Below are 13,378 nucleotides of genomic sequence, written 5' to 3'. Positions count from 1 at the left end.
ACCATTCAGGTGTGTGTAGAGAGATTCTGAAGTGAGTTTAATTTGCCTTGGTGTTATCAGTGAGATTAAGCACTTTTTCACACCTTTTTATGTATTTAGTGGACATTTCAGTATCCTATTTTGTGACGTGCTTGTTCAGATTAGTTGCTCATTTTTCTACTGTAGTATATATTTTTTCAACTTTGTGTGTGTGTGGTTAAATACACATAACATTTACCATCTTAACCATTGTTACGTGTATAGTTTAGTGACATTAGGCACATTCACATTGTTGAGCAACTATCACCACCATCCATCTCTAGAACCTTTTCATCTTCCCAAACTGTATATATTAAACAACAACTCTTCATTCCTCCCTCCCCCAGTCCCTGGCAATCACCATTCTACTGTCTGTCTCTCTGTCTATTCTAAGTACCTCTCATGAATAGGATCATATAAAATTTGTCTTTTTGTGACTGGCTTATTTCACTTGGCATCAGTATTTCCTTTTTCCATTGACTATATATACACCATATTTTGCTTGTCCATTCTTTCAACAGTGGACATTTGGGTTACTTCCACCTGTTGTCTATTGTGAATAATGGACATGAACATGGGTGTACAAATATCTCAGATACCCTGCTTTCAGTTCCTTTTTTCTAGGAATGTACCCAGAAGTGGGATCGTTGGGTCATGTGGTAATTCTATTTTTCATTTTTTGAAGAACCACCATACTATTTTCCATAGCAGCTGTACTATTTTACATTCCTACCAACAGTGCACAAGGGTTCCAATTTTTTCACAACCTTGCCAGTGCCTTTTTTTTTTTTTTTTTGATAGTAGCCATCCTAATGGTTATGAGGTGGTGCAGTGCCTTTTTTTGTGCTGATGTAGTTCTTTACTAATTCTAGATGTGAACCTCTGTTCACTTATGTGTGTCGCATATACATTCTCCCACTCCGTGCTTGCTTTTTCTACTTCTTTAATGGTGTCTTTGGATGAATAGATGTTCTTAATTTAATGTAGTCCAATTTATTGACCTTTGTTTTAATGGTTAGTTTGTGTTGATGTGTTTTGTTTACAAAATCTTTACTCATTCCAAGGTCAAGAAGATAGTCTCCTATACAGTTTTTTCCAAGAGCATTATTTTACATTTTACATTTAGATCCTCTATTGGGAATTAACTTTTTAAAAAGTTGCGGCACTGATACAATTCCAGGATACTCTTTACTAAGATCCTCTGCATGTTAACCTTTTATTATGGAGAGTCATTTTCCCTGTATACTTAAGTACATACATAGATGTGAATTTTTTCTTGAACTGTTTAAGTGTAAATTGTAGACATAATGAATGCTCCTTTACTGATGGATATTTCAGTACGCATTTGCCAAAAAACAAGGACATTCCCTGTTATAATCATAGTACAATTATAAAATCTGGAAATTAACATTGATATAATGCTAGTATCTAATCTATAGACTTTAACTAAATTTCACCAATTGTGCTAATGTCCATTTTAGCAAAAAAATAAATAAAAATTTTATTCTGGTCTAGGATTTAGTCTAGGGCAGTGAATTGGATTTAGTAGTTATGATTTTCATTCCCCTTAAATTTGAAATAGTTCTTCAGTTTTTGTCTTTATGACCTTGATATTACTAAAGAGCGTAGGGCAGTTTATTTGGTAGACCGCCTTCCAAAATTGAGTTTGTCGGTGTTTCCTTGTGATTAGGTTGGGGTTCTGTATTTCTGGCAGGAGTCCCACAGAAGCTGTGTGTCTTTGGTCGAACATTTCTGGAGGCACATGGTGTCATTCTTTTCTATTCCTAGTGATGTTAACTTAATTTGGTTAAGGTGTTATCTGCTGGGTTCCTCTACTATCAGGTTACTATATATTTTTTTGTAGTAAGTATTTTGTCAGAGGTACTTTGAGACTTTGTAAATAACTTTTTTCTCATCAAACTTTCACCCTAGTTTTTTGAAGTTTTTAAATAATTTCTTTCAGAATCAATTATTACTATAATTTTTGCCAAATGATAATTGTCTAATTCCATCACCCCTTCTACTTTCATTAGCTGACATTGCATGATATGAAATAATTTTTACTTTTTCCAGTTTATATATTTATATTACTATGGATACATGGATTCTTTATGCTATAAGTATTAGTATTATTTATTTTGAGGCTCAGATTGTCCTTGATTTAGCCAGTGGGAACACCTTCAAGCTGGCTTTGGTGTCCTTTTGACATGTTCCTATTATTATTTGAGCAATTCCTTAATTTCTAGCACAATAAATTTTCTACTTTTCCAGCCTCAGCTTTAGAATCAGCCTTTTTGCTTCAAGGAGGTCTTGTTCCTTTTAGTGGAGGATGGCACTTAAACCATCTGGAAGCTAGGTACGCTCATTACTTTTGAGTATGTTGTTTCTAAGCCCTCTCAGTGGACAGATAGGAAACACGCATACACACACTCACACATAGAAAATGTACACACATACATACGTATCAGTATCAATTCTGTATGCTTTTCTTCATATATTTTAAAATCTGTAAGTTTACCGATACTTCCCATTCCAGTCAGCATACAAAGTTCATAGTAGTTTTTCCACTTTCCATAATTGTAATCCCTTTCTCCCACAGTGAGAAATCTGGCTTTCATTATCCATAATATATTTATTTATTTTCTCAATCCTAAAATATACAGAAAATAGAGAGTCGTTGACCCATACCACTGCAAAAAAACAAATCTAGCTGGAGTTCAGTATTTACCTTTTTTTTTTTTGTCTTTAGCTTGAGAATTTGAGGATTTATGGTCAGTACTGTGCTGCAAAAAATATTTGGATTCTCTCCCCCCAATGTGGTTATGTTATTCCTTTGAAATGTGGTTGGGTCCATTTGCTCCACTTGTGTTTCATTTTAGGGTTTCCCCTACCCTTGTTTATTTAATTAATTTACTTTGAGCCTGTGAAACACTGTCATGGTTCTACATGTCAAAACTATGTGAGAAGATGTGTTTAGAGGAGTGTCCCTTTACTCCCTCATTGCTTCTTACTGTCTCCACCCACCCCTCGAGATAAATAGTCTAATTTGTTTCCTGTGTATTGTTCCTGTGTTTCTTTTTGCATAAATGATTAGATATGTATATTTCTTATTTCCCCTTTTTTTACATAAAAGTTGACATAAGTAGATATACTTTGTTGTACTTTGTTTTTTTTTTTTTTCATTTAATGTATTCTAGAAGTCTCCCCATATGAATTTATAACAGTCTTTCTCATTCTTTTTATATAGCGGCATAATACTTCATTTTATGGACAGACTAGTTTATCTTCTTTTGTGTACATAGCCATTTAAAGTGTTTCCAATATTTTGCAACCAGAAACAATGCTTCAGTGAATAATCTTATGCATATGTATTTTTGTATTATTGGAAGTGTGTCTTCAGGTTAAATTCCTAGAAGTGGGATTGCTAGACAAATGGTAACTACATATGTATATTTGCTAGATATTGCCAGATTCCTTTCATAAAGCTTTGTTATATCAAGTTGTATTCTTACTAGCCACTTATGATTCCCTGTTTCCCCACATTCTTCTCAAAGGAATGTTACACTTTTTCATTTTTGTCTGTCTGATAGGTGAGAAGTAGTATCTTAAAGTTGTTTAATTTGCCTTTCTCCTTTTGTTAGATCACCTTTTTTGTAGGTGTGTGTGTGAATTGACTGTATATGATCATTTTGCTCACTTTTCTGGTCTTTTTCTTCTTGGTTTTTAAGAGTTCTTTGTGTATTTGGGATATTAGCCCTTCATCTGTGAGCTATTGCAACTATACTCTCCAGTTTCTCTCTCTCTCTTTTTTAAACTTTACTTATTTTTTTAGCCATGCTATGTTTAAATTTGTTTTTAAGATTTTAATTTTTATCTAGTCATATTAATCAATTCTGTTTTATGATTGAGCATTTTGAATCATAGTCATACAACCTTGGAATTTTTGATATGGGGTGAAATAAGGCTCATTAATTTTTTTTTAAATATACAGTTAATCTAGCACCATTTAGTGAAGAATGTATTTTTTTCTGTATTGCTTCTTTAGCCATAAATCAAATGTCTATATATGTAATTTCTTTCTGGATTATGTTCTATTCAACTAGTTTGTTCATGTGCTGGTACTATCCTATGGTAGATATTATAACTGCCATAATATAATTATAATCAGAGTTTTTGATTTGGTACTCTGATGTATGTTTAACTTGCCAAAGACAGATTGTAACCAGAGAAGTGTGACAAGCCACTTTTCACATGACTTTGTAGGGTGGTTTTCAGATATAGTTATCATAAAGGGAAAGAATATTTAACTTTGGAGGAAGAAAGCTTAGTTCAAAGATAATTTTAATGTTTATTAACCGAATATAAAAGATAATTTTAAAATATGAGTATGGTGAGTTTATTTTCTGATTAACAGATGATGGACAAATTGACAAGAAGAGATGTAACTTGATTTACAGTTTTTCAGTATTATAGTTAATGATCATTTTCATTAACAGAAACTTGTCTTAAAGAATATGAGCAATCCTTAGTGATTAATGCAGTATCACCCTTCCTCATTATATAACCTAGATTTTTCATACTATGACAACCCAAATTACCAAAGCTTATTTCTTTTTAATTCATCTAAAACAATCCTGTTTCTGCGTCTTTTTAGGAAAGACAGATTGACCTACCTAATGGTACTACTACTATATAATCATTTTTATAATTGAACGATGAGAAAGAATCTAATCCAGATGGGGTCACCGACATTTGGAACAGGAAGAGACTATAAATTAGTTATTTTTGAACCATTTTAATTTGCAGAAATGAATTACGGTTATCTAAGGGTGAGCATGACTCCAGATAGAATACAGTAAAAGTCAGTTGGCTAACTTGCGCTTCACCTTAATGGTAGAAAACGTTTTTGTTCTTTTATTAAACAGTAGTCTCCCCAATTCTGCCCCAGATCTATAATGCTCCTGTGTTCCCTCTGATTTCTAGATGTAAAAACATTTTTTCAGAGTACTTATTTTCTTTCAAAAAAGCTCATATATTTTTGTCTTTATAAAATATAAATAAAATTTACAGATGGCCTTTATCAAGTAGTATGATCATTTAGGCTGACCAATCCTCACTCTAACCATAAACTATCTAATTTTTATTTATATATTACCTAGGCCTTAAAAACACTCTGCTTTCAGTTTTGGCTTAAATTAGTCTACTAAAAAATTAGATAAAGTAAGAAAACATTTCAGAATAATTTCTTTAAGATATTGGCTCCATAATTGAATTATTTCAGAGCAATGGAGATTATTTCTGATTCCCAATGATATTTCTCTTTAGAAATTGCAAGATGATAGTTCCTGTGACATTATAGAACTTTCCTGAGATAGTTTATACCATTTAAGTGGTATCACTTAAATGATTCTGTTTATAAGTCATGTCCTAGACGAAAGAGTAACAAGGAGGACGTCTTCACTTTTTCCCATCACTCAGTCTGGCACAAGTGGGCACACATCAGGTTTCCGTAAAATTTTTGATTACATATATGATTTCTATATTTTAAAAAGAAGTGTGTGATTGTTTAGAAACCAGTTAAGTTCTATTTCTGTAGCACAGTATAATTCACCCCTTGGTAATCGTCAGAGTCTTTGTAGAGCTCTTGAACTCAGTATAAAAATCAAGAACTTTGTTTTGTCTCAAAATCTTATTTAATCCTGTTTCATCTAGTCATTTTATTTTGATTTTCTATTGCTTCTAGACCAAGAGCAGTGATGACCTTTTAGCTGGAATGGCTGGAGGGGTGTCAGTCACTAATGGTGTTAAAGGAAAGAAAAGCACCTGCCCTTCTGCAGCATCTTCGGCATCTGCTCCTGCCATGACCACCGTGGAGAACAAATCCAAGATAAACACAGGTATGGGTGGTGTTCAGTCTAAGAGTTAAACTGCCTTTTTGTTTGAATAGGCAGAGTGCAGTGGTATTTAAGGGATTTCATCTAATTATAGAAAATTTCAAACCATTTACAAAAGTAGACTGGTATTTCAACCTCATGTACTCATCACCCTTATGAACTGCTGGCCAGTCTTAACTTCAGTCTTAATCCACTTTCCCCTGTTTATTATTTTAAAGTAAATTCCAGGTGTCATAATTTCACCCGTATATATTTTATTATTTTTAAAAGATAAGGATTTTGAAAAATACATAGTCACAATTTTGTTATGTCCTTAAAATAATCATTCCTTAAATTATAAATTTATTCAATAAGTATTTAAATTTATAAATATCTCATAAATGTTATGTATATATTTTACTGTCTATTTGAATCAAGATTCACTTAAAATCCATACATAATAATTGGAGATGTGTCTTTTAAGTTTTTTTTAATGCGTGGAATTGCCCCCTCCCCCACCCCCCGCTTACAATTGAATTTTTGTTGAAACTAGTCGTTTGGCCTGTAGCATTTTCCATGATGTAAATTTCTGTCACATCCCCATGATGTCCTTGACTGTGTGTTCTTTTGTTCTCTCTGTTTACTTGTAAATGTCATTGGATCTAGAGTTTTGATGGGACTTACTCACATTCCTTTTTTTCCTTAAGACTCCTTCATAGGTGATAGTTGTCCATTTTCAGTAGGCACATCGTTTCTAGTTGTCTCTTTTCATGATGTTGCTGGCTTTTGATAATCAGTGCCTGGATTCATTCATTCCAGTTCTACCATTCTTTTTCTTTTGTTAGCAGCAGTTGGTTTTTAGATTCAATGGAGTCCATTTATTAACTCATCCTATAGTCCAAGAGTAATGCTGTCATATTTTACTTTTACACTTATAGAAAAAGATGTTAAGACTTCTAAAAAACATAAGATTATGTGTTTGTAATAAAGCTTATGAAAGCAAATTGGCAAAAATTATGTCTGGCCTTCTTTTATTATCATTTAGGCTGTTATCCCCTCCTGTGTGTATTAAACTTTTTCCTAGCCCAGATTTACCTACTGTTTTCTCTCTCACTTTAACCTGCGATTCTTCCTTCCTTCCCAGATAGTGCCCCCCTGTTACTGTTAATAGCAGTGTGGTTTATCAGGAGGAAAGTTCTGTAAATCTTTACTTTGTTAGGCGTTATTCCATTTTATCCTCACTATAGCTCTATGAGATAGAGGTTGTTGTTATTCTCATTTTAGAAATGAGAAAGAAAGTTATGCTTAGAAAGCTCAAGTATTTTGCCCAAGGCAGTGAATTTATTTGCCCAGTAAATATTAGGTGCCCGTTTTGTACCAGGCCACAAAGCTGGTAGTAGAGCAAGAACTTTTACTCTAAAGCCTGAAGTCATCACCACATATAATGCTTCAGCTTGTGTGGTAAGAAGGAAATGAAATACTCTATTGTGTTGTTAGAAGGAAATTAAATATGCTAATACCATCTGTATCTCTTCCTATTTCCAGCCCTTAGAATTTGCTGGGAGAGATCCAAGTGTTTGTACATGGTTCCCTGCTGACCAGTGCCACATACCCTCACAAAGCTGAATTCAGTTATCACATCCCTGGATCAGTATTAATTTGCTAGGGCTACCATAACAAAATGCCATAGACTGGGTGGATTAAACAACAGAATTTTAGTTTCATATTCTACAGGCTGGAAGTCTGAGATCAAGGTGTTAGCAGGTTTGGTTTCTTCTAAGGCCTCTCTCCTTGGCTTGCAGATGGCTGCCTTCTTGTATACTCACATAGTTATCTTTCAGTGGCAGTGTCTTAATCTCCTCTTCTTATAGGGACATAGTCATATTGGGTTAGTGCCCACCCTACCAACCTTGTGTTAACTTAATTACCTAAGTTTTTCACTCTCTTCAAATGTAGCCACATTCTGAGGTACTGGGGGTATGGCTTCAACATATGAATTCGGGAGGTATAATTCAGCTCGTGACACATCTTTAATTCTTTCATTCATCTGCTCTATCTTTACTTATTCCTGATGACTTTTCTAAGACCAGTTCACTTATCTGTACCTCAGATCTTGTCACAATAATTTCAGAAGGGGAGCTTTTCTTTCTTACATTTAGTGTCTTCCTTTCTTCTTGTTTCTTTACATCTCTCTTTCTTTTGGGGCATTATCATTCTCTTCCCTCATTACTGTCTTCTTCCTTTTTTCTCATATATGGACTGAACTTCTCTTAGCACAATTTTTGGTTTAGATAAGAAGGATGGTGATACAAGTTATAGAAATGGAAATGAGAGTTAATATTGTGAGAAAACGTTATACCATTTTTTTCCTCTTTGACCTCTATTTGCAGTTGTTTCTCCCAATCCTGTTACTACTGCCTTTGAAATCTGTTGCAGATTTATTATCCCTTTTTTCTTACAGAGATCTAGGTCTTACTCTCTGAATGTAGGACTTCCTTTATTTTCCCTGCACATATTCTTCCTTCACTGCTCTTCCTTCTTCCTCACATGTTCTACTTAGCATCCTTTAGATTAATTTCCATAAAAATGCTCCTACGTTTCTTTCCTGCTCAAGAACATTTATTGACCTCTGTGACTCACTGAATTCTCTCCGACATTCCAGGGCTCTATAGAAACCTTCTCCTGCTGCTGCTGTTTATTGTGTGGCCTTACTTTTTCTTTCTATGTGCCATGCTCACGTCTGCCTCCTCATCTTCATCTGTCTTGTGGCCAGGCAGTATTCCCTCCCATCCTTTACACCTGAGACCTGACAAAATTAGTGACTGTCTTCCTACATCATGTAGACTTTTTGCTTCCTGTTACCTTGCAGCATGGTTCCTGCCACATAAAGAACCAGTTGGTTCTTTAATAATACTCATTAATTAGTTCTAGATCTTATTTTTCAAAGTAAAAAATGTTCTCATTATTGCTTAATTGTTTGTGAGTATTTAAACATATTCCTAGTCTTTTCATATTAAACAGCGAATCATGTTAATTGTTTTCACAGATTTAAAATTTTAGCAGTTAAGTAATAGTGTGATTTGCACAGCGTATTTGATTAATGTGTCATTATTTGGCATTAATGCATCATCGTTTTCTAACATTTAGAGAGACAGTATAGCATACTAGTTAAGTCGCAAGCTCTAGAGCCAGATTATCTGGGTTTGAATGTTGGCATATCTATTTAGTATCTATGGGATGTTGGCAAATCGTTCACATCTCTGTGAGTTTCTTCATCTGTAAAACAAGATAATGTAGCACCTATCTTAGTGTTTTGATGAAACTCAGATTAATGTATGTGAAATGGTAATGTGCACACACGTGTGTATGTGTAGTAAGTGCTAAGTACATGTTAGTTATTATTCATGTGGCAGTCTGGTATGAAAATGTTTGCATTTATTTTGACCATATTTTTTGTGTTTATTGTAGGTACCTTAGATTTTTGGTTTGTCTGGAGGCTGCCTTTCCCTTTTTGCTTATCTATCATCTTCCATTGCCATCTGTTTCTGCAATTAGTTTGCCACCTGACTGGCTAATCCTCAAGTCATCTTCATCTGGCTTGCCCTAGAATGTTGTGCTTATGGCTACCTGTTTAAAGCTATGGTTTAGGATTCAAGTTAATGTGTATAACTTTTTTTTTTTTTTTTTTACATAACAGCTTTATTGAAATATAATTTACATTCCATAAAATTCACCCTTTCAGTCTACAATTCAGTGCATAACTTCTTTTTCATTGATAGTTAAAAGATGAATGATTTTCTAGTTTTGACAAAATTGAATTTCACGGTAACCAAACGCTTAAGGCAAGATTAGGTGGTAAAAATCAGTGTGTGCATCCCTAGATTTCATCTCATTTGACTTGAGACATAAATTATGTGTCTTTTTATTACTCATATTTTTGCCTTAAATTTTTTTTTATTTTAAACATGTAGGCACGAGTTCTTCAACTAAGCGGAGCACCTCCACAGGTAGTAAAGAATCCAGTTCTACTAGAGAAAGATTACGTGAACGTACCCGACTAAACCAGAGCAAAAAATTACCTTCTGCAGGTCAGGGAGCTAATGAGGTGGCACTGGCCAAACGTTCCCGCAGTCGCACTGCTACAGAATGTGATGTTCGCATGAGCAAGTCGAAATCAGACAATCAGATCAGTGACAAAGCTGCTTTGGAAGCCAAAGTGAAAGATCTTCTCACACTGGCAAAAACTAAAGACGTGGAAATTTTACATTTGAGAAATGAACTTCGAGATATGCGTGCTCAGCTGGGCATTAATGAGGATCATTCTGAGGGTGATGAAAAATCTGAGGAGAAGGAAACCATTATTGCTCACCAGCCTACTGATGTTGAGTCCACTTTATTGCAGTTACAGGAACAGAATGCTGCCATTCGTGAAGAACTCAACCAGCTGAAAAATGAAAACAGAATGTTAAAGGACAGGTTGAATGCATTGGGTTTTTCCCTAGAGCAAAGGTTAGACAATTCTGAAAAACTGTTTGGCTATCAGTCCCTGAGCCCAGAAATCACCCCTGGTAACCAGAGTGATGGAGGAGGAACTCTGACTTCTTCGGTGGAGGGCTCTGCCCCCGGGTCAGTGGAGGATCTCTTAAGTCAGGATGAAAACACCCTCATGGACCATCAGCACAGTAACTCTATGGACAATCTAGACAGCGAGTGCAGCGAGGTGTACCAGCCCCTCACGTCAAGCGATGATGCCCTGGATGCACCCTCGTCCTCAGAGTCGGAAGGCATTCCAAGCATAGAGCGCTCTCGGAAGGGGAGCAGCGGGAATGCCAGTGAAGTGTCCGTTGCTTGCTTGACAGAACGGATACACCAAATGGAAGAGAACCAACACAGTACGAGTGAGGAACTTCAGGCAACTCTGCAAGAGCTTGCTGATTTACAACAAATTACCCAAGAACTGAATAGTGAAAATGAAAGACTTGGAGAGGAGAAGGTTATTCTCATGGAGTCTTTATGTCAGCAAAGTGATAAGTTGGAACATTTTAGCCGACAAATTGAATATTTCCGCTCCCTTCTAGATGAACATCACATTTCTTATGTCATAGATGAAGATGTAAAAAGTGGACGCTATATGGAATTAGAACAACGTTACATGGATCTGGCTGAGAATGCCCGTTTTGAACGAGAGCAGCTTCTTGGTGTCCAGCAACATTTAAGTAATACTTTGAAGATGGCAGAACAAGACAATAAGGAGGCTCAAGAAATGATAGGGGCACTCAAAGAACGTAATCACCATATGGAGAGAATTATTGAGTCTGAGCAGAAGGGAAAAGCAGCCTTGGCAGCCACATTGGAGGAGTACAAAGCCACAGTGGCCAGTGACCAGATAGAGATGAACCGCCTGAAGGCCCAGCTGGAGAATGAAAAGCAGAAAGTAGCAGAGCTGTATTCCATTCATAACTCTGGAGACAAATCTGATATTCAAGATCTTCTGGAGAGTGTCAGGCTGGACAAAGAAAAGGCAGAGACTTTGGCTAGTAGCCTGCAGGAAGATCTGGCTCATACCCGAAATGACGCCAATCGATTGCAGGACACCATTGCAAAGGTACTGTTTAAGTAGATCCAATGTTCTGGATCAGCATTGTGCAGCTGCAGGATGTAGCATGCTTACTGAGAGCCAGTATCACTGGTATGGGGATGTCATAGCTTATTTTTAAACTAATATTTTTAAAGCTCGAAAATGGCTTTCTTTTATTAGGATAGAGGGAAAAGTATTCTTATGATAAAGTCACTTTCACTCGCTTGCATTTTGTTACTCTTTTCCTGTGGGGCTAGAGTTAGAACTAACAACAGAATTTGTCCCTAGTTCTGGGTACATTTAGGTGAGTGTGTCATGCAGTTTTAAATCCTCATCTCTGATGTATTTTGGCATAAAAAAAGATGGAAAGCCAGTATTTCATTCTGTGAGATCAGCAGCGTCTGCCACTTCTTATCCTGTTGTGGTTGTTGTTTTTCAGAGTTCCGCTGTGAGTTTAAAATATTTTTGGAGTATAGATGCTGCTGTTTCTTAGAGGCCTGTGGTTTGTTGCTGGGACCTTAGAGATCATTGGTCTAGTCCCCTTGTTTTGCACACTGCGTAATAGTGAGGACTCAACTACAGCCCTGGGTTGCTGGCATTCTGGCCAAGTTCTGTGCCCAACGTGATTGCTGATATAGTATTTATTTGCATGAATTATGTAATTAATCTATCTTACATTTTATTTCCTAATTTAGTATAATGATTTTTAAAGTCAGAATCATTAGTAAATCTTTGGCTAAAATTTGAATGATTTAGACCTTTTTTTAGTGATGACTTTTAGAGATACAACTTAGGAGACGTGTTATTCGTTGGAGCATATGTATTTGGGGGACTATGCACTAATCTTTTTGCAATGACAATATTTGAGAATTTTTTTCTTTCCATTATTTGATATTGAAACTGTCACAAATCAGGTATCATTTTTGTGGGAGAGCATGTTAATTATTAATCAAATGCACGCCTTCAGTCCAAACTTTGAAGGATGGAAAATTTATAAAATTCTGTCCTAAATAATCTAGTTAAAGTCAATGATTTGTCAATATAAATCATTTCAGTCAGTGATATACAACAAATTATGCTTAAGCATATTACATAAAGTTCTATCATACAGTGCTTTTTCATACCTTTAAACAGTTATTACAAAGGTTATTTTAGTTCATGCACAACTCACACTTAGCTTCCTTTTGAAACTCAGTTCTAGAATTTGCCTTAGAACAACTCTAAATTTCTAATCTGCACCATCAATTTCATATAGGTAGAAGATGAATACCGAGGCTTCCAAGAAGAGGCTAAGAAACAAATAGAAGATTTGAACATGACGTTAGAAAAATTAAGGTCAGAATTGGAAGAAAAAGAGACAGAAAGGAGTGACATGAAAGAAACCATCTTTGAACTTGAAGACGAAGTGGAACAACATCGAGCTGTGAAACTTCATGACAACCTTATTATTTCTGATTTAGAGAGTAAGTGACAGAGAGCTTTTCATTCCTTTTTGTCTTACCCATGTTAACATGTGGGAATAGTTTGCATTCAGTAGCAAAATACGCATGAGTAACTCTGACTGGTACAGTAGTTCAAAGGCAGTAGCATGGTAGCGAGCAGAAATATACATGTGGTAAAGTGTAATCTACACATTAGTTGATAGTCTTCAGGCTACTGTACTGTGTTTTTTCTGAAGAACTGTTAATTGGAAGCATTACTTTAAAACTGCTTAATTATGGAAAATCATTTAAGTGAGAAGTTAGTGGGGTTATTATTTCTAGATCTTAGGAAAAGCTGTTATTTACTTCTAGTTATTATAGGTATACTGAGACAAAAAAATATCGATCCTTCATAATCATATGCCAAAGGCACAAATTTTTATTGTGCGATTCTCCTCATCGTCAAATTTTTATGATCTGGTATAATC

General features: G+C 35.3%; 1 protein-coding gene across 3 annotated transcripts in view; it reads left to right on the top strand.

Moving 5' to 3' along the window:
* Positions 1-13,378, top strand: part of SPECC1L (sperm antigen with calponin homology and coiled-coil domains 1 like) — a 118,969-nt gene that overhangs the window by 32,709 nt on the left and 72,882 nt on the right. For all 3 annotated transcript variants that reach the window (XM_016126126.2, XM_016126127.2, XM_016126128.2), the window contains exons 3-5: positions 5,762-5,915; positions 9,863-11,496; positions 12,725-12,932. In XM_016126126.2, coding sequence (XP_015981612.1) covers positions 5,762-5,915; positions 9,863-11,496; positions 12,725-12,932 — 1,996 coding nt within the window. The remainder of the gene's footprint in view (positions 1-5,761; positions 5,916-9,862; positions 11,497-12,724; positions 12,933-13,378) is intronic.

This window comes from Rousettus aegyptiacus, unplaced genomic scaffold, assembly GCF_014176215.1.
Source record: "Rousettus aegyptiacus isolate mRouAeg1 unplaced genomic scaffold, mRouAeg1.p scaffold_m13_p_5, whole genome shotgun sequence".
NCBI lineage: Eukaryota > Metazoa > Chordata > Mammalia > Chiroptera > Pteropodidae > Rousettus > Rousettus aegyptiacus.
The sequence above is the reverse complement of the archived record's forward strand: the minus strand, read 5'-3'. Positions and strand labels throughout refer to the sequence as shown.